The sequence below is a fragment of the Thermobia domestica genome, chromosome 8, assembly GCF_964235325.1.
Source record: "Thermobia domestica chromosome 8, izTheDome1.hap1.1, whole genome shotgun sequence".
Taxonomy (NCBI): domain Eukaryota; kingdom Metazoa; phylum Arthropoda; class Insecta; order Zygentoma; family Lepismatidae; genus Thermobia; species Thermobia domestica.
The window spans coordinates 105,847,720-105,870,696 of record NC_137461.1 but is presented as its reverse complement, the minus strand read 5'-3'; the positions used below and the strand labels follow the sequence as shown (position 1 = coordinate 105,870,696).

The following is a 22,977-nucleotide window of genomic DNA, read 5'->3' as shown; positions in this document are numbered from 1 at the left end:
ATACTTTTTTGTGAGAATATTTTGTAATTTGCGTTCACACAAAACCATTCATACACACAAAACTAAAAACAACGGATGAAGGATTAGATAAGCTGACGTTTAGTGAGTTAATAGTGAGGAATAGTGGGAAGATGAAGAATTTTAGAGGGACAATGGAACATATTTTTGCAATCTTGTTTTAGAATTAGGCGTATTCGATCCACATTAAATGTGCATAATTTTAAGTATATGCCAGGTAATTCTAGATTGGAATATAGTTTGCCGGTTGTACACCCATTAAATGTAAACCAGCCCTCTCCGCTGGTCTAGTGTCTAGCGGTCGCGGTTTTGGTACACTGTGTTCTGTGTTCGGTTCCTGGTGAGAAAGTTTAGTGATTGGATGTATTACGGTGGTTCCGATTCCACTTTAAACCGTCTCCAACCCAAACAACCAAAATGTCAATGCTCCATTGTAACTACCACCATCCTAAGAGTTCATTATAATGTAAAAGCTTGAATTCACGAGTTAATAGTATTTCATTTGAAAATAATTTTTATAAAAAGAAATATAGAAAAGGTGCAAATAAAATTTAATAATGACACACGTATCACTTTGGATCCTTCTCCATTGTCGTTCGTAAGTACAATATTCACAATGGATCTTCAACAAATATTAGCAACATATTTGTAATAATAATAATAATAATAATAATAATAATAATAATAATAATAATAATAATAATAATAATAATAATAATAATAATAATAATAATAATAAACAAATGCTATATTTTAATCAAATTACAACTACCTGGAGCTCCAGTTTATAAAGGACTACAACAAAGAGAATTATTCTATTTTAATTTGAAATCAAAATCCTTTTAAAATTAGTACAAAGATTTTCAAGTTTGACTAGAGGCATGTACCTTCATCATTGATAAACTTGTAGACTAACACATTTGAATTTTTTCTTATGCATTTTCATTTTGCACGTAATCCAACCAAAATAAGAGTCTATAACTAGTATTAGGCAATTTTTCAAGAGGAATAATGAGAAATTTTCTATATCATATATTTATTCCTTCATTGTATGATTTTACTGTGGTGATTTGTTTTCTATCAGAGGATTTCTTTTACTTTTATATATACTAGCGTTGAAACTTCAAAAGTAAATTGTGGAAATCCCACCACCACCTACTTCACTGACAAATTAGAATCTTATTTTTAAGACAAAATGATTATCTATAATACAATTACACTAATTTATTTTGTCTTGTTTATTATATTTATTGACTAAAGGAAACAAGTATTAGAGAAACAAATTCCGTTTGTGGCCATTTTGGTTGTTTATTTCGGTGTACTCCTCAACAAACTACTTATTTTGTCAACAAGAGATTATATTTTGTATCATAATGTCAACTGGTAGTTAATAAACTTCATTACTTTGATGTCTCCATTGTTTCTTGCTCAGACTAAAGACAAGGTTTGTTTACTGTACTGTACTGGTCATTAGAATTGTGAAAGTTTTTTTTTTTTTTGATGTGAAAGAGATAAGAGGTTTTCTCACATTAAGAGGCCTACAGGAGTAATTAATGTTAGATTGCCTGTTAACAGTTATAAAAATGCAACATACAGAATCATACATGCCAGTAAGTTGCTAATGACATTGGTATTCCTTGTACAGTCACTGGCAAAAACAGTTACATGCATTCTATATATTCTGTTGTTAACAATAATGTCGGAAGGACCCAACAAAATTTTTAATTCAATTTCTTTGACTATGCTGTTCTCTGTACAGTAACTATATTGCAATTCGTCAGCGAAAGAAAATATAACGTGTATAGGAATAACTATTTTTGAAGTCACAAGATCATTTCAAAGTATTTTCGTTCTAATACTTTTATTTTACAGTTCTTCAATGAATTTTTACTTTACATTTCCTTCGAAATAGTTCTACTTGGCAGCTACAGACTTCTGTCAACTGGTTGGGTAGTATTTCTAGCCTAGAACCACTCTTCGAAAAAGTAGTTCAGGCGTAGACTCTTATTAGCAGAGGCTACAGGCGAGGTACTCCTGTTAAATACTTTCTTGCCCTTCTAAATTTTGCAGAATTAGAACGAAATGTGCTTGCAATGCTTGTAATATTAGGGCAAATATGAATACCATTCAAATCTGTACCTTTTTATTGTCTCCTATTAAAATTTGGTGTCACAAGCCTTTTTCAGCTTCGTTGTATCGACGATGACGATAGGTTCTCCAGAAAACGCTTATGCTCTTTACTAATGTCACTTTCTTTTTAATCTTCTTACCGTGTTCTTTTCAAACAAGAATATCTGTGACGGTTTCTGCAGCAAAAATTAAAATTTGCTACTTGTACTTGATCTGGGACAGACATTTTGATCTCCGAATTGACACAGGCCAATCACACAAAGTGCTTGCTGCCGCTACACTTAGGGAATAAAAAGAAAGTGGAGCTGAGAATGATGTGACGTCACAGACACTGTAAAATAACGAAGTTTTTAGTTCCGTGTTACGATTAGTACAGTACAGTAATATTTTAAACAATGGAAAAATACAAGGATATTAGGATTTCTGAGGAAGTTAGCTTTAACATCGATAATGCTGACTTTGTATTGTGATGGAGTAGCAATTGCAGTAGCTGAGGACACTTTTTTGCCCCTGGGCCCTTGATCCAGAGGCCATGGCCAAGGGTGCATAGGAACACCTCCTCTTGATTTTGGTAGGGGTACCTGCTACTCAAGGTGATCCTATGTACCCCTGGGTAGTCCTAGGCCCCTGGAGGTGGTTCTATGTACCCTTTCACCAGCAGTGTTTCTCTAATGAACATTATTCCCGAAACATGAAGTAGGATGAGGTCTTAGTAAACTAAATTCCTGACGTTACCACTCAAGGTGAGCAATGGACGAATAGACGGTTTCAGTTGATTGATGCGTAGTCAACTAATTGGCTCCCATCTTACCACTTCTATCGTTCTAGGTCCATGTTTGCTGACTCTTTATTTAAGTAGCTCTCAAATTGCGCACAACGTTAGGTCAACTTTAAAAAAATTGTGTTCCATCACGAATCGAACACAAAAGAACAAGGAATGTAATTAAAGCAAATGGAAATGCAGCGCACATGAAGAAGGCTATATCGTAATACTGTATTTATTATTATCTTTTTGTATGAATACAATTGTTTCGGAGTTAAACCAACAAGACAATAGCTTGAAGGTAAGAGAAGAGAAACCAAAGGAATAAATGAGTGCATGTTTCATGTTGATTTTTATCAATTTATCTCTACTTTGGATCCTGATATAGCTTTAACAAAACACCATATCAAGAACTTCGTTAACACTGCCACATTTGTTAATATTTTTAGTTATACGCAGATAATCATATTTATGTTTACCAAAGTGGAACTAGCATTATTATTATTATTGTAACCGACCGTCAACAAATTCCATACACACGTAGTGGTTACTGAGCAGGTTATATATCATTGAAAATGTTAAGCAGTTTTTCGATCGATCTATCTCGAAGAGCTTTTTTTATATATTTTTTAAAAATATAGTTTTAGAGTTAAACGACGCAATTTATTTAGGCTTTGACTTTAGAGAACCTTACTTTTGTGAACAACTTTCGAATTCCAAAAATGTGTGTAGCTTTATCTCAAGAAACGAGTCTATGATATTTCTAAGTTTTCGGACGCTAGAAAGCGATTTAGGTAAATTTCAACCTTTAATACACTCATTAAGGGGTGACTTTGGGAGGAAGGAAATTCCCATTACCATTCTCAACCTTGCAGATATGTTTTGAAAAAGACGTAGCACCTGAATGAGAAAACTGATACTCATATAAATGTAACTTTGGCGAGGAAAGATCCCGGAAATGTGAATAAATTTTATCTTGGAAATAGGCCTGTATTTTTCTATTGTTTTAGGTTCAAAGAAGTGAATTAGGTAAGTTTCAACTCTTTAGAGACGAGTTTAGAGCTGAGCTATATATATATATATATATATATATATATATAATGTCAATATGTATATGCATAATAAATTAAGCTCATATTTGCGTCTTAAACGCAATACTTGATTATATTCCTGCTTATCCAACGTAATTTCAGAATCTTATGCAAACATTTTTGCTTTGAAAATATATTAATTGTTTTCGTGCAAAGTTAACTAATTACTACGTCCAAAGTTAACTCTTATTTCTCGTACCACGTTCATCCAGTTTGAGAGATGGGAGATGAGTTATCTGGAGCAGCATGCACAATCCGTAAAATGTATGTGTTTTCTTGATGCCTGTTAAAGATATTGAATACTGTTTCAGAATTGAGCGGCTCGGGCGAATATGATGGTATGTCATATTTTCTAACTTTCGAGTAAACTAGAAAAGAAGATTGACCATTCCCTTGTAATTCAATGCAACGACACACTAAACAAGCTTCCTGTGCTTTCTGCAAATATATTTCCATAATAAAACTACCTACATGCTCTTCTGTGGTTCGATCACAATCTATTCCACCTAATAACTCAGTTCCCGCTCTGACACTTACCATTATGTCCGCCCGACCCCCTTACTTAATTTCCTTCAGCTAAAGGACAAAAGAAAATGAAAAGAAAAACTCTGAAGCTACTTAGCGTTTAGTTCTTGAAAACATTATTAGCATCGCGTCGTAAGACTCGATGCTGTTAGTACGTCCGTCCGTTCATTACTTTGCACGTTAACTCTTGAACGAAAGTGAATTTTTGAATTATGTTTCTGCAATAGGGAGCTAGAGAGTGATTTTCTCGACGCATGAATTTGTTAATATCTTCACGGGCAACGATGATGTTGACCGTTGCTTTCCAAATCCCGCTTACAGGATTTAATACATCCCCTAGCTTCTATGCAACCTTCGCAGTAGCAAAGAAATGTTGGTTGCCTAAGCTGAAAGGATGTTGAATTGCGTGATTCTCTTTAACTTTTGAAGTTGGGATTTTATTTTTATTCGTTTGATGAATTTGCATTTACATCCTCTGCCATCAGTGAGATTAAATAATTTTCAAACCAAAAATTTTAAAAAACTCAATGCTCTATCTCTGCTTCAAGTTAAATAATTCTGTATGTATTGTTCTTCGCTCTCTGGGAAAACATCACACAACTCTCTGACCAAACAAACTAAAGGGTAAGAAAAGGAGAAATTTACACTTCTTTCATTGTTAATTGTTCATATTGCAATAATGATAATAATAATAATAATAGTTTTTTCCCCTGAATTTATCATATTTGCTAATGTTCGTCCCCATTTTAATACTTAATATAACTATATATATATATACAGCGGCGGATCCAGGATATGATCAAGGGAGGGGCTAAACCATATTTTGCCGTTTTATCCAGTGTAAAGCAGGATTGAAGCCCATTTTATCCAGTGTATATCTGAGCGTCAAGGGGGGGGCTATAGCCCCTATAGCCCTCCCCTTGGATCCGCCACTATATATATATATATATATATATATATATATATATATATATATATATATATATATATAGAGAGAGAGAGAGAGAGAGAGAGAGAGAGAGACTGCTTTTTGCGTTTCAAGTTGACAAAATTAAATTTTCATAGCAATTTAAAAGTTTGTACGCATTTCCTCAGCAAGGGAAGTAGTGATTAATAATAATAATAATAATAATAATAATAATAATAATAATAATAATAATAATAATGGTAATAGTGGTATGTATGTACGTATTTTATTATTTTCCGTAACATGAACTAAAAAATAAACGTTTCTTTGTATATCACAAAAAAATATGTTGATAAAGAACAAAGTAACAAAGAAGTAATGGCAAATATGCTTAAAGAAAAAAGTAAATTCCAAACGATCCACAGCTTCCTTGTCATCTTAAGGCAAATCTTTACTAGTATGCTGCGTGATTCGTAGTGGATTGGTTTGTGTTATTGAGAACCTAAAAGACAGCTAAGGGGAAAATGTTGAATTTTCGAGGCAACATTTATCACTGAGCTTTAGCTTTATGTCAAGTTAGAAAAAAATCATTCTTCCACAAAGGAATTTGATTTGATTTGATTTTGAGTTTAGCGTCCCTTTCTGCAGCGAGACTATATGAGTCGTTGATCTACAGCTTAACGTGGGATCCGAATAGGGCTGGATTAAAGGAGGGACTTAGGGGGGCTATAGCCCCGGGCCTCCAGGTGGACAAGGGCCTCTACTCTGATCAAAATTTTAACTGGCTATCTAAAAAGACTTATGAAGATACAATCATCATTATAAAATAAAATATGACCAAAAATATGAAACATATTCCCTTAACTTTCCTACTGTACTTTTACAGAAATGTATTAAGTGAAGTCAGCAGGGGCCACATTTTTTTTACTAGCCTCAGACCTCCAGATGAGTTAATCCAGCCCTGGATCCGAACCATGTGGACTTCCGTCGTGAACCGAACCCGGATCTCCCACGACAAAGGCGCGTACACTAACCGCTTAGCCACGAGGGAGATATCCATAAAGGAATGACAATAATATGGGCCTATGTTACTTTTTTAATGATAAAAACTATCATATTTAGTAATAAATTACGATCATAGATGCATGCCTCGCAGTTTGCGATACAATTTTTAGTTTGCATTGTATTTCTTTGATTTTGTGTAGCAAAGTGCGATGTGTAAGTTCATTTACTGAAGTATATCAGAAATTTCTTAACGCGACAGGTATATGAGACGGGTATTTGGGTTTTAATCTGAGCCAAGTATTCCTACTGGGGATCAGGCTGACTGAGATCACGCCTGCAGAAAGAGCACGAGCGTTAGTCACAATTGCAATTAAGTATAATTAACATTGTTAAACTTGTTTACTTTTAAGCGGCATCAGAAAGTTTATTGTAATAATAGTAGTTGAGAAAGTAAACTTGAGACACTTTCTCTGCTGACAGAGCGTTTTTTTTAACTTGCTATTTATAAAGAATCTCACTAGAAAAATTGTCCTGCTTCATACTTTTTTTCTCTTTTTGTTAAGTTTCTCTTTGATCAATAATATTATAGAGTCATTAAATGAAATTGTCTAGATATTTCTTTATATTTGTTTATATGCTTCACTGTATGGTACGGATGATCTGACAACTTGTTTATATTATCGCCAAGTGCAATAGTTGTGTAGTACCTCACATAACTACAAGCATGGAGAAAGTGCCCTTGATTGTTTTGAATACATAACGTTCTAAAGTTTTGAATACATAACAGTGTGAAATCGCAAGTATTAAAAGTGGATATTAAATTATACTTTCGTACTTAAGTTTGTTTTCACTAAGAATTAAATTGCTATTACTCATATAATCGAGTATTGATCATGTGTAATATTTGCAATATATTTAAAAAATCGTTTATATGACGTTACTTTTTTCTTTCAAATATGATGATTATGATATTGTTATTGTGGATAGTACCTTGCTCAGAATATTCAAAACTCTTTTGTAAATGGTGTCATTAACTTCTTCTCGTAACTCAAACAAATCTATCCCAAAGAGAATACTATCACTGCAGAATAAAATTAATCTTACTTAAAGACACTTTTATAAAATGAATTTTAAACTGTCAGCAACAAAAATGTGTATAATTGTGTAACAACACAAATTTAGATACCTAGGTAATAAAATACATTTTCAGATATGTTTTCTATTTTGTTTACAGAGATATCGTACAAACTTCTGTCTAACCTTTTATTATAAACTACTACTAAAACTATGTAGATTACTATTAAGCTAGTTAGAATAACACTGTATAACTCGAATCATTCGAGCTCTAACCATCCGGATCGCAAAATATCCGGATTGATATAAGGAAATTAAAGAAAAAAAATATTTAAAAACTTATTGAAATGCTAGCTGTAAGTATTCGTTCTTAAAAATAAAATTCTTTGAAATTTCTACTTAAACCAACGTTAATTTTTTTTGTGTGTAATTGGAGTTTTCTGTCTTCTTCTAAATATTTAAAAGTTATTGATTTAAAAAATTGTTTGTAGTAAAAGTTTTCTTATTTTCAACATAGATTAGGTCTAACTTTTATTAAACAATATTTTGATGATTTCCCCAACTAGCCTGATTTCTACATATCCGGATTACGTCCAAAATGTAATGTATTCGTATATACTTGCAGATGCGATCTTCCAAGATAGTCACACAAGCCTTCCAAATTGAGATTGAATTCATTCTCTTATCATCCGATTTCAAACTCTCAAGCAATGGGTTATTAAGACTAAAATAAATCATATGCCTTGTTCCATTTTAAGACCGAAATTTTATTTTACTAAAGTCACAATGAAACAGATACATAGAAATGTATAAATACATATGAGCTTCCTTGTGTCTTTATGGTTAGCGTACGTGGGAGACTCGGGTTCGATTCTTGGAGGAGCTCGTGTGGTTTGGATTCAACGCTATGTGTCCAATTCTAATATATCCTCGGTGCTGAAAGAAACGCTAAACTTTAATCCAACATAAATACATAATACATAATACAACATAAATACTAGAAACTTGCTTCGCTCACTTCAATTAATGTTGTTTGTATAATGTAGAGTCTCTGACAAAAGAAAATAACATATTGTATGTAGATGCAGTTTGTATATAAAATATGCTACTTCTTTATCAATAGCTGTACAGTAATATTAAAAAGGTAGCTTTTAATAATATTATTATCCTTATTGCTAATTTTGTCAACCAATAATATATATATACTTTTCCTGTTTTTTTTTTTTTTTTTTTTTTTTTTAAGAAATAAAGGTAATCACATTTAGATATTCCTATTATATGTATGTTCGTATTGTTATGCTTATCTTTCTAATGTGTACATAACAATCTCTTAAATATATACTCGTATATATAACATCAGCTTTAAATTATCAAAATGATATTTTTTTCTTTTTCAGATATGTTTGGATTAATATATCTAATTCATCCACTGATTTTGATGTCAATATTCTTTAAAGAAGTACATTCGCATGGACGGTTAATAGAACCACCATCAAGAGGAACGATGTGGAGGTAAAAATTTATATACTTATAAATGCTATATGGCATACTCCATATATTTCATTAATCAATCTTCATTTTGCATATAACACATGTTCAGACGTACGTATTATTAATTCTCGTTTTACAAATTATAATTTTATTTATTTACTTAGACTGGGAAAAATTTTAATATACAAACCGTAGATAATGATAGAATTAGTGATAATATATGTATTACTTTTGCAGATTAGTTTTTGAAATTAAGTTGATTAATTCGAAATAAAGAGTGGCTACAAAGTCACATTACAATTTTCGTATTTATTATGAATACACTATATGAAACAGACAAATATAGTTCAGCACATAAGTAGGAGCAAATTATCATAGTTTTATTTTTTCTTAGTATGCTCACAAATTGTCTTACGCATAGCTCTCCAGATGAACCTGCTCTATTCTAATCCGCGCTGCATCATGTTTTTAGTAACGTTGTTTATTCTCGATTTTAACTCATCGGTGCCTTGCATCTTTGTCTGCTGTACAATACCCTTTATATATGCTCATAAACAACGACAGCTTCAGATTTCTACAAGAAGGAAGTCATATCGGCACGACAGGTGAAACCCGCTATGTCCCCCTGGAAAATTCCCATCCAACCCGACTTCGGAGCCTCTCGTGATTTTCAATTCTAAGGATACTTGTAAATTCTGATATGAGGCACAATATTACAGGAAACACAACAAAAAATTTACTGTTGCAAATTTACATATTCATTATATATCTTACATATACAGGATGATTTTTCAAAAACTCACGGGTTTAATTTAGGTGTAGAATTTCTAACTGAAGTCCGATTTTCATGCGCTTTGTGGCAAGTGATCAAGAAAGAATGGGAAATGTATGGGACTAAGTTTACTAGTTTAAATTCAAAGGAGTAATACCGACCACGCCTCAAGAAAAACTGTAAATATTCGCCAGTAATGAAGTTTTGGATTTTTGAAGCGAAATTGCAGAATACAAATTAAGTTTTAGTGAGGATACAAATTAAGTGTTAGTGATAATCACATGTTGAATAGCTATAGCCGGTTTCTTGCGACAAACAACAAAGATATTTCTTGGGCGACCTAAGGAATCGATAACTGACATCTTCTACTACACCCGCCTGCAGGATCGAATGCTTCCCTGTCTCACTAAGATGCGATCCTGTGTTGCAATGGTTTGCTTCTTTCCTCCCATCTAGGCCACTCGCTGACAGCTACAAAGGAATCAATGAAAGAAGGAATAATGGATAAGAAAATGCAAATCTCACTCTTCAAACCGTCTCATAATAATGTAGCTAGTAATAGAGGTTTTAGTGTTTGACTGATGCAACTTGGGATACAATCCTGGAAACCCCAATTTAAGATTGGGACTTCAAATTCGGGACCTCCTGATTATGACGTGAAAGCATTCATTATTCCCGTGCGCCCAAGTGCGACTAGTGACAGTCTTCAGAGAGCATTCATAGCATGAAAGAAATCAGTGCCACAACTACTGTACTAAAGTGTATTATATACTGGTTTTCGCCTTCGACGGCAACTTAAAAATGGCAGTTAGCGTAATTTCTTTCCTAAAGTAATTAATTTGATCAATGCTTTAAAACGATAACTATCTTATTATTATTTTATTTTTAGGAAATCTTACAATTACTTTTTGTGGGTCTATATGAATAAAAAAAATAGTTTGAACAATGTCCAATCTCCTTCAATGAGTGAAAGATTGGATTTATGAGTGTATTCAAGAGATTCCTGGAGACACATGACAAGAGAGTCTTGGAGACAAATAACACATAATGAGTTTGTTAGTATTCGTGTGTATCATCATAGATCTCCATACCGTCTAGAGTGTTTCGATACTTGCCATAATACATATTAATTTTTTACCCTGAAATTTTATTTTATTTTCAGAACTGTCAAGTGTTATAGAAAGGCATTAATTTAATATTTACGAGGTAACTTAAAGGTAAAATCAACTCCCTTCCATAGTTAATTAATTAATTCAGAATTATTTTAGAAAGAAAAGCAAGACGTAAACCACTTTTAAATGTTACTGTTCAAGTGTTAGAAGACACGTGTTCTATTGAAAGCTCTGAATGGAGACCAGCAGGAGAAAGGTGTATATGTATATGTATAACATGTATAACTTTATTAAAATAATACATTATGCTTGTTATGGAAAGGAGAAATTATGAATAATATCTTGGATCAAATTGGTACAAGTTACGTTATGAGTAATGTTACGTGATGTATGTAGTTTATCATGTGATAATGACCTGTTAAAAAGTAATTCAGTCATAAAGTGTCATAAAGTCATATAGCAGAACTACTATGACATATACATTATAAATAAATTTGTTATTCCTATTAAGGTCAAAAGTTTTATTTTCCTTTGCTGCACAAATTAAGATGAAAGTAGAATAGAGAACACAACATAGAATATGAGAATACTCAAGAGGAGAGAGTTCAGTAGAAAACAAACAAGAAAGAAAAGGATTCGAGAAATAATGTTCAACTTCTATATTTCACATAATTTTCACTGAAATATACATAACTAAAATAGCTCGAATTTTGTTATATCTTCTGTGTTTTATTTAGTTCACTTCAACTTATGTTTCAAACGCACTGTAATCAAATTAGTTGAGCCCTGATGATGAACGCAGTCAGGGCATTTGAAACGTAAGTTGAAATAAAATAAATTAAAAACCAGAACTTGAACTATTTTAATGTTCAATTTCTTCACTTAAAAGTGAGCTTTCTGTGTTCGGAGGTTAACGCTCTTTCCAACTCCGAAGCTATATGAAACATGAACTTACAACTTAAAGTAGTATCCGAAACAAACATACTCCATCCATGTTCGGGGATCGAACACATTCATCCATTACGTGGAATATGATCATCCTTTTTACAATCAACACCTGACAAACAATTCCATGATGTGATTAGAAATGGTGTTAAAAATTTTAAAAAGCTGTAAAATCTAACTTAAAGTGTTCGTAAAAAAAATAATTATAAAAATATTAGGGAAATGAAACGACATTTCAAGTTTAGCTTCTCATGGTTATACTTGTTAAAGTAAACGAGACGGCTGACTCATGACAATGAATAATTATGTAAGAATTATGCAATGATTATGTGGGGAAAACAGGAGAATCAGAGAAAGACCATATACACGATGTTGTCCATCATCAACTCACATGGCTTAGATCGAACCAGGGACCTATTGCACCAGAGGTGTACACGCTACTACTGGGCCACCGCGGCTCCCTATAAACTTATAGGTTTTTGTGTGTTCAATGCAGAAGTGTAAGTGTAATTTTTGTGAATTATTTTTATATCATACATCTACCTATGTATTACCCATAGTGGAGAATATTAAGGGACTGAAATATTACAAAATTGTTTTAGTAACTTAAAGTTCTTAATGTTGAATAAATAATGAACATAGTAATGATTCTTACAAGTACTAGTAGCTTATTTGTTATACGTAATCCTTCCACAGAAATTTGGCAGTGAAATAACGCTAGTTAAAACATAAAATCAAATAAGTTTCTGTATTTTCACCTCAAATTTTTGCTAACTGTACATTCAATTTATTTTCATGTTTGGTCACAAACACATGCCATCAAATGTTACTACATGAGTGCATCTCTACTAACTTATTAACCCTATTACTAATTATAAAGGCATTTAAAATAAATATGAAAAAAAAAACATGTTTGTTTTCTTCAGTTGATTGAGTTTTCGTGGCGTAAGAAACTTCTTGCGTGACAAGATTGCGGATCTTAATGAATGTAACAATCGAAACAAATCACTGTAATAGGAACACATCAACAAATACATACATTAGTTTACCATCTCAATAAATAATTCATAACAGTATGAGATTAAGTACTTTGAGAATCGGCGTGCCATTACGAGAAAACAGTTTGTCAATTTTCTATTCTAATACAGCTATGTTCTACTGTTCTCAACATTAACTTTATATCTGTGAAAGCCTTGTTTTGTTGTTGTTTTGAGATATAGAAGTTACCTTAAGGTAGTGATAAAATAACTAAGAGGAGCCTTATTTATCTAATGACTTACATTAAATGCAAGTTATGTTAATAAACAATTCTAATAGCGAGTAAACACACAACACTATTCCATCCATTGATTCTTCTTTAATGAAACAAATTTTCACTCAACAAGCGATATCAAACATTTATCGACTCATACTGCAGAAGATAGGTTTCCATTCATATATTGGGAAAGTTTGGGTCAATGCTGAGTTGTACGGTAATTGGATTTTAGGTTACTGATTGGTTTGTAAGAAACGGGCAACGAAGCTCAAAAGAGTGAACCACTCACAATAAGTTGGCAAAGTTTTTACAATTAGCCCTTAGTGTTTTGCAGGAGCGGCTGGTGCTATATGTTGCATGGTTGTCTTTTTCTTCCGTAATGACATCATTCATGCTTTACAACACAAGCCACATATTCTATTTATCTCTTGTTCAATAACATCGGTATCGAAGTTTTGTATATAAATAGTGTATAAACGTACATGACGGAGATCGTTAATTTTATTTGAAAAAAAGAAGGAAATAGCCTATATATTAAATAAATATTAGAGAATGTACTTCAATAAATATACAAGTAAAGCTTAAAGAGATTTTTCTCTCCGTACTTCCTGAATATTGTTTGAATAAGACTCAAGAACACATGGGGAGATGAACACTCGTACATACGCACATACCTTTGATATTGCAACCGCTGCTTCTGCTGACCACGAATTGCTACTGAAATTTTGTTACATTGATTTACATGTAACAGGAAATGTAGCCAGACGATATAAAAGAGGTAGACACACAATGCCTAGAGATTCACGAATTAAAATTAAAAAAAAAAGGAACTTAGTGCCCTGAGAAATTCTGGACACTAATACTGTTTGCTTAGTGATTAAATATTCTCGCTAACCTCAACCCAACTTTAAAAAATGCTGAATAACATAAAGAAAAAGAAAAATATCAGAAATGCAGAAAGCGATCCAGGATCTACAAAATGTTATAAAACAAAGAACCGTTACCAAATCTTTTCTTATAGACCAGAAATTTGGGTGCACCGTTTGTGACGTCATAATTATTGGCCACCCAAATTTATACACTATACAGAAGGTCATGAAAACAGTTGTTATTTTATTTAATAACGTTTTGAAGATACTACTTGGCTCATTTTCTATATTTTTTAAATGCTCAATATCTTTAAGTTATCAACTAAAATTCATAAAAGTAAAGGGTGTGGTTAAAAAAAAGAACCCTAAGATCGATTTGCTTATTACAACACAGCTACAAGAGCAAAATTAAAATTTGATACGCAGATAAACTTATTTTTTTGCTTCTCCTTAAACATCTTTTGTTTGATTCAGTAGGAAAGTAAATAATAATGGAACTGAAAAATATGAAGATACAATAAAGTAAGAGTTAATGCCATCATAATGTACATCAATGAATGTATGAAAGAATAGTTCTTAATTAAATAAATTTACTTTATATGTTTTTATCAGTCAGCTTTATTTATGGTAAATACATCTACTATTAGCGTACACTTTCCTCAAATAAGGAATTGAGGAAAAATTGTTCAGAACCATATTTTAATTTTATTTCTTATTTTATAATAATAATAATAATAATAATAATAATAATAATAATAATAATAATAATAATAATAATAATAATAATAATAATAATAATAATAATAATGGAGACCTGAGGTGGTTGTAAAAACCAAGTTAACTTATTTAGTAGGTTAATTCTCTTTTTAAAAATTGAACTTCTTAAAAGTATTATTACAGAATAATTGAAGTTTGATTGTGCCATTTTCACTTTTAAAAAAATCCTCTCTTGGGCACAACCTGCACCCTGAAATCCCCCTGCGAGCACCCCTGATTAACCCCTATTGCACCGATGACGATTTAGCTACATGAGAATTATGCAATCGTATTCTTAAATGCCATTTTCGTATTTCAATAAAGTTCCTCACTTAAAACGGACAAAATGGCTATTGAGAAACAAAACCTCGTACAATCATAGTCCAGCTACTCAAATCAAGACCACTATCATGAGATTTCTTCCTTATTCTGCGGTCACTGTACGCGACAATCACGATTTCAACGGGACTCACTGCAGTACCAAACGGAGAACTTGTTTACGGTAGGTCGGTCGTTATTTTTTGTAACTGGTTTCACTTGCTTTCCCTGTCATAGCAATTTCGCTTCACAAAGGAATTGAAAAGTAGAATCTGCTGATCCACCCTGGTCACCTGGGTGCTCTCTTCTCTTTCTTCCTCAGGTCAAGGTTTCTTTGTCCTCGATTTAGAATTTTCTCTTGCAGGTGCCCTTCACCTTGGAACGACTCACATATAAGACTATAGTAAAGTAACATGACAGGGTTGCCAACATGTACAACAATTACAGTCTTTTAGCTAGTTGAGGTTTATACAGCGTACAGACTTCTTATTAGCTGTCCATATTTTAAAAGCTAATTAGATGCTTACATCCAAATAGTTTTCTGTGTATGTGTAGTTGGTTCTGCAGCATATACAATAAACTTTGCCCAGATTTTTCACATCGTAAGACACGCTTTTTCAAATATTAAGATGTTTGATTGTGAAATTGTAATCGTGTGAATTTCAAATGTTATGTTAACCGGAACTACTTACTGATCTACCTTCCAAACTAGTGCGCAAGGGATATATCAGCTCAAGTTATCTCAAAAACGGCAATATACAAGCGATCGTATTTACTGACATCCAAAAGATTTTCAGTACATCCATTGGAGATCCATATGTCAGTTGGAATTCCAATGTAAATCCAAACGCGTATCAAATCTAAATGTACAATAATTTTCTAAGATTTTTTTCATCAACATTATAATATTAAATGTTCCTAATTATACCGAAAGAATGATCTAGCATTGATGTTTCTAGCAGGTAGAATAATTAGTGCGATCGCATTTCTTACGTGTGGTCCCAAGGCCAGAGCTTCGTTACCAGCGTAAGACTTCCTTCTATTAGCCTATAAGGAATAATAATGACTAGAGCTCGAATTTTAGGCGCAAAATTTTGCTTAAAAAGGCGTAAAACTTTGCGGAAACAGAACAAAATTCAAACGTAGATATTCATAACAACAGTACTCAAACTAATTACATCATATAAGAAAAACTAAAAAAAATCACTCATGTATTAAAAAGGTCTGCCTACAACAAGTTCTCAAAACACAATTTTATAAACTCGCAAGAGTAGTAAATTGTTAAAACAGGTAACATTGAGAGAAGGTGTTATTTCAATGAAATTCACAAGTCCGGTAAACTGTTCAACAGATAACATTTAAAATTTCACTTTTTTTTTTTTTTTTTTTTTTTTTTTTACAGTGAGGTTTTATCTGCGAGAAGCCGTAACTGTTCAGTTTGATATTGTCATCTCCCTTTACTTCTTATTCAATACTTTCAACCTACTGGATTGCCTGAAGCCAAAGTAATCTCATGCAGCACACGTTCGGTGCTCCTTGTTTAATTATTATAGGAATAAAATGCAACAAGGGAACCAAAATAAATAAATAAAAAGTGAATAAAGGGTAATGGCATTAAGAAAAAATGCAAAAAAGTGCACACAAGTGTAACCAAAACATAGTTAGTAGTGTTTGCTTAATACTTTCTTTGCAAGACAATCTTAAAGTTAGGAATTTTAATAACAAGAAAAAGAAATAAGTTTTTGCACCTAAAATTTCTAGCTCTAATAATGATATATTGAACTAATTACCCTGGCGCGAAACTTCGAAGGACTTAAGCTGCCCAGTTAGTTACTTGAAATTGAGAAACGTATGATCAACATATCGAGAATCTCATTGCTAGTTTTCTTGACCGAAACTCGCTCGCAACCTCATTCTATCAGGTACTCCAAAAGTGTGGGTGAACGCCTTTTTGGTATACCCCAACCTATTCAAGTATAAAACTATTTGTGTAACTAATTTTCACTCCTCAGTAATATAGGTTGCTACTCCAATACTAGAATCTTTTCCTTCAATACTCAGATAAACATTTGTCTTGTTATGGTATGAAATGCATTGCATCAGTTTTTTAATTTGTCGGAACACCCTGTATACGTTTACAGTGATAACTTGAATGGGAGAAAGTAGTTAGGACGACTATATTTGATAAATCCTGTCAACTACTTTCAAAAGAAAAGTGACTTCCCAGGTTCTTTTGAAAAGAAAGTTGGAAAATGAGCTTTTGTTGTCGTTTATTATTATTATTATTATTATTATTATTATTATTATTATTATTATTATTATTATTATTATTATTATTATTATTATTATTATTTCACAGCAAGTGTAAAATGCCGTGTGCTTACAATAATGTGTGGTGTAATGGTGAGAGTGAAGTAATGGAAGCAGATTTTTAATATTACTTTAAAATGTAATAAACTATAATATCACTTCGATTTATTATTAAACTTTGTTTATAACACGACTAAGATACTGATCGTATTAACAAAAAATATTGACAATCTATAACAAACTATTAGATTTATTTAATTACCAACCGTACCAAAATAAAAAAATACTCATACTTGTCGATGACCCGCTGGAAAATCCTGTTTACCTGTAGTAATACATGTTTGCCTTAAATCAGTGTTTCTCAAACTGTAGGCTTCGAAGTTTCTCCGTGTGGTTCCTCTTAGATTGAACGTAAGTACAGAGCAGACAGACGAAACAAAATTCAAGTGAATTGCGTACCACACACCATAGCTAGCATCTCAAAATTTCGAAATTATGTATGCAATCATCTTCCTCTTTATCTTCCAACTTTTAATAATAATAATAATAATAATAATAATAATAATAATAATAATAATAATAATAATAATAATAATAATAATAATAATAATAATAATAATAATAATAGTATTATTATATTAACACCAATATAAAATTAAGGTCATTTTAATTAGGTAGACTGGTATATATTTATATTACATAGGTATAGATATAGATATATCTTTCGAAGGAAACAAGAGTAGGATGGTCCGTAGAACATTTTTGACTAACAAGTGATCTCAAACACTTGAAAGAAACGTTGCCTTGAATATAATTAGTTGGCAGCACTGCAACAGCGTTATTTTTTCATTAGTTAACTACGGTGCTAATCAGAAAGGTCCTTTCTTTCTCTTTCCCTGGGGGATCGTGAACCATAATCAAAAAGTAAAAAGTAGGCCAATACCAAGAAACCAATAGAAGAGCACGAACTCTTCACTTAATAATAGCAATCGACGTCTGTCATATTCTTCCTTTAGAAACTTGATGCTCGACAAAATGCTATTGAAATAATAATTTTCTTATGTGTTGCAACTTGGCTATTCATGTCAAATATTGAAATCGAATTTCTATACTTCAAACAAATCATAAACTATTTACCGTAACAAAAAGGTGCATCAAAGACCACACTTTCTAGTTTTATTCTATTATTTAAGTAGTTACTGGGAATTCTTCATCACATCTTAATTAAACAAAACTTGTTATAAATAGAGTGCGTCAGTAATAATTGAAATAGAAATAAAGAGTAGTGATTAAATGTAATGACAGTGAACAACGTAATATAAATTGCAAATTTAAGTGCAAATTTAATTGCAATATTAAGCACAGTGTTTTGAAAATATTTACTTAAGATCATGAATTTATTTATTTAAACAATGCTCTTAAAATTATGCTGAAGAATAAAATGGTTAATGATTCTTTATGTCGAAGTGAATGAATGATAATGATTCTTTCTTTAACCCTGTTAAAATGTTACGTAGTTTACGTGTTTCAATTGAGATAGGCAGCACTTATACATTTAGAACGCCTACATTAATATTTACGATCTCATAAAAAATGAAACAAGTTTAAGTTCGTTTAATTGTTTAATTATGTATACATAGTATTTTTTTTTTTTACCAAGCACTGAATTGCCTCAATGGAACTGCTGTTAAAAGAGTGGTAAAATATAAAATAACTGTAACAAATTGATTCCACTACTTCTTTATTACCATCTTTACGTTTGACATTGACTGGCATGTTTTCAATATATGTATAAAATTTAAAATGAGTAAAATGATTTCAAGAGAGTTCCACAGAGTATTCTTCTGAACACTTTCTTGTTTTGAAGCAGCTCTAACTCAATTTACAAAATCTTATAGTATTTTTTTAAACAGCAGAATACATGCCAAATCAAATAAGTTGAAAAATTAAGAAAGTAATCAACTTAGGTTTTCGTTCTTGTGTGACACATTGTCGTAAATTAAAAGTAAAATGACAAACTCTTGAAGATCTGAAAAGTACTTATTACTATATTTTAAATATCACACTAAGTTACTATTATTAATATTATGATGATGAAAGTAATGTATTAAATTAAATTCTGAGGTAGATTAATCTTGCAGTTAATTCATAGGTTATGTAGTAGTTTAACGTGGAATAGAACTCTGGATCATACATACAGAAAGAAACCTGATTACTCGGAAGCCACTCGATTTATAAGTTTCAGTTTTAAATAATCTCAAGAATAATAAATGAAACACATTTGAAAGAACTCTTTAGGTCGGTTGTATTTCACAAACTCAAATTGAATTTCTCTGTGTCAAATAATACTATTAGCGTAGGTGTGAATTTTAAGAAATGTCCAAAGTTTTCTCCAAATTTTCAATTTTTGTACTTTGTCTTCTATGGTACAAAAAATTTAAAATACCAAAATGTGAATTTTCCTCTTTTACAGACGTTAATGAAGCATACAATGCTATACCTAGGTAAGGGTACTATGTTGATCCACATCAACTGAAATATTGTTTTCACTCCGATTTATCCCTGCATCTTTTATCTGCAGGATGTTTTCACTATCAGCAAAATTTTGCTAATATATTTCTCATTACCAACGACCCCATTCTCCCTTTTTAATCAATGTATTTGTCATACGTTTCGGCCTATGATATTTGAATCCAGCAAAAAATACCAGGAAGTAAGTAAATAAATATCATCAAAGCATTACGATAAAAGTTCCTATTTCCAACCAATCGTACGATTCTTCAGTTTGAACTTATATTTTGTTATTTTTATTTTGTCTATTACACTAAATTACAGTTTTCTTCTTCTTTTCTGTTTTGTCTATATCTGATCTCTACTAAGTTAGTAAGTTATATTTTCTGAACTTAAAGATATTTGACTCCTACTTGAGGTCTACCGTTAAAGCACATAGATTTGTGTACTCGTGAGCCTGATTTTTGTGTAGGAGCTTCCTTCTGGGACATAGGTAATTGTGATTCATTAATAAACTAAAGTCGAACAATGTTCGAAAAAAAAAACATACGACTGTCCGAAATCAAAGTTAAATATCACATTTTAAAAAAAGCCAACTGTTTGAATTGCAGTGTAGATTAAGGAGAATTGTACAAAAGAAAAAAGAAAAAAAGTGTGATTCTGATTTCGTGAGATTAAATTTCTCATATGAAGAAGAGTGACCACGAAAACTATTTCTCATATACGTTTTTCTTTTCTTTTCTTTTCTTTTTTTATTTTGAGCCTTCAAATATTTCTTTCGTGTATCTAATGACATAGAATCGTGAAGCATGAATGTGAAATTGCAGATAAATTTATCACGTTTCAAATCAAGAGTAGTTGAATCTATTCGTGTCGTAATTAGAGGATAAATTAAAATTAAAACCTTGAAAAACAATTAGATGATGACCGTGAAAGTAAAGCACATATGTTCAAAGGATAAACTCAAAGAACCTTTTTTCGTTTAGAGCTCATGTATGCACTGAGAAAAAAAAATGTAGGTGGCATACTTAAAAACGTAGGTTACATTCGTAATTCCTGTAGTTTCTGGACTTAACGTACAACCGTATATAACATCCTGCAGCAAACGTATAGCTGAAAAAGTATGTATTATACGTACTGTCTGCACAAGTGCAATGACGTCATTCGTGTGACGTTATCTGCAGTAACAAGTATATACGGAGGTAATATCTAGCTTTGTGACGTCAGGGTCGTATGTAGCATGTGGGTTAATAATGACGACATACACTGACTATCAGGACGGAGCATGATTTCAAGAAGTATGCAATATACGTTCTGTACGTATGTTTCTTGCGTTCAACCCCGAGACAGCATCTATATTGTACTTGTGCCCCATACGTACGACTAGATACAGTATACGTATTGTACGTATGTATTATACAGATTTTCCTTATGTCGCACACAGCTTGTCCAGATACAGCATACAGAATATCCGTATGCACCATACAGAGTGCATATATGTAGCTTACAGACTGTCTGCATGCAGCATATAGATTATACGTATGTCGCGTACAGGTTGGCCATATGTAATGTATAGATTGGATGTATATAGCTAATAGGTTGTCCATATGAAATATACAGATTTTACCTGTATCGAATACGTATTGCCTTCTTGTAATGTATGGATCGGACATATGCAGGATCTAGAGTGTACGTATAGTGCACCATTATTAAAGTGCTGCAACATACTGCAAAGTGCATGATACATTCTTACTGTAATGTTGTCAAATATTGTTTTACTCTGTATGAAAACAAAAATAGCTTAAAATATGGTTGATCTCCTTTGTGCCAATAATAATAAAATTAACAATACTACACTTTTCAAATCTTAGTTTGGAGCAGTGAAACTGTCCAAAGAAATGTATTTACCTGCAGGGTGTCCTATAAGTTTGGGCTTCCTGCTAATTCGTTGGAAAGCTACTGCAAAGTCAAGTGTTGAAAAGTGACACAAGCGTTAATTTTAAAATTATGGGCACAAAGCAGGGGCGGATCCAGGACGGACTTCTGGGGGGGGGGGCGGTCGGCGGTAATACTGCTACTTTTAAGAGCTCCAAACTTGTTATGGATGGGTTTATTTATATATAAAATAAGAAAGTTTCCTCTTGTGGGGGGGGGGCGATCGCCCCGATCGCCCCCCTCTGGATCCGCCCCTGGCACAAAGGAGGTTAACCATATATTAAACTATTTTCGTTTCCATACAGAGTAAATCAATATGTGATATATTACTGTAAGAATTTATCATATGGTTTGCAGTTAGTTAGTTGCAGCACCTCAATAATAATGCAAAATGCACAGCCTTATACAATCCTATATTCAAACTCAAACAAGATTTACGTACAATCATTTATTAAGCTGTTATCATCCATTGCTTGTACGATATAAAGATTATTTTACCTCATTCTTTTCCTTAATAGTATCTTCTACTAAAGTGCAGTTGTTACCACAAGAGGCCTGAATAGAATTTTCCAGAAATAACTTCTCTGTACATTTTAATTAACAGTTTTTTTTTTTTTTTTTTTTTTAAATGTCGCAATAATTAAAAGTGTGGTGTCAGCCGGAAACGCATTCGCTTACAATATTATTCCTACTCAGTACTCGCCATTAAAAATGAAACACCAAGAAGGAGACTGGGTAGATGCGCCAAAGTTCCCAGGCCGATACCTAATAGTAAGTGCAGAATACTCTTAAACGTTCGCTGTATTCGCTGTGTGACAACGTGGTGACAGCGGAGGCGTTGTGCAGCCATCGACTAAACATATTTATTCTTCCCTGCTATAGACATTCTGCAAATTTGGACTTTCCTGGATGCATCCTTCTTAGTGCAACATTTTAAGGAAAGAGCAATTTAACAGTCTCATACATTGCTTAAAGAAAGAGCAATGATTCTCAGAATTACTCGGAAGATATATATACACAATAATTTAAAACGGTTATTTCAAACTTTGCAATTCAAAGCACGAAAAGAACTATAGATAAAGGAACACTGATTTTAGCCAAATAGTAATTAGTAAACTCAATCACACTCAGTACCATTAGTTGCTTGGTGTTATCCGTAAGTCAGAGATCACGGTATCTCATTTCGTATA

General features: G+C 32.3%; 1 protein-coding gene across 1 annotated transcript in view; it reads left to right on the top strand.

Moving 5' to 3' along the window:
• The window catches only part of LOC145693116 (uncharacterized), a 137,556-nt gene that overhangs the window by 69,666 nt on the left and 44,913 nt on the right, over nt 1–22,977 (top strand). Inside the window, exon 2 of the mRNA XM_081768825.1 lies at nt 8,911–9,025. Within this exon, the coding sequence (XP_081624951.1) occupies nt 8,911–9,025 (115 nt within the window). The remainder of the gene's footprint in view (nt 1–8,910; nt 9,026–22,977) is intronic.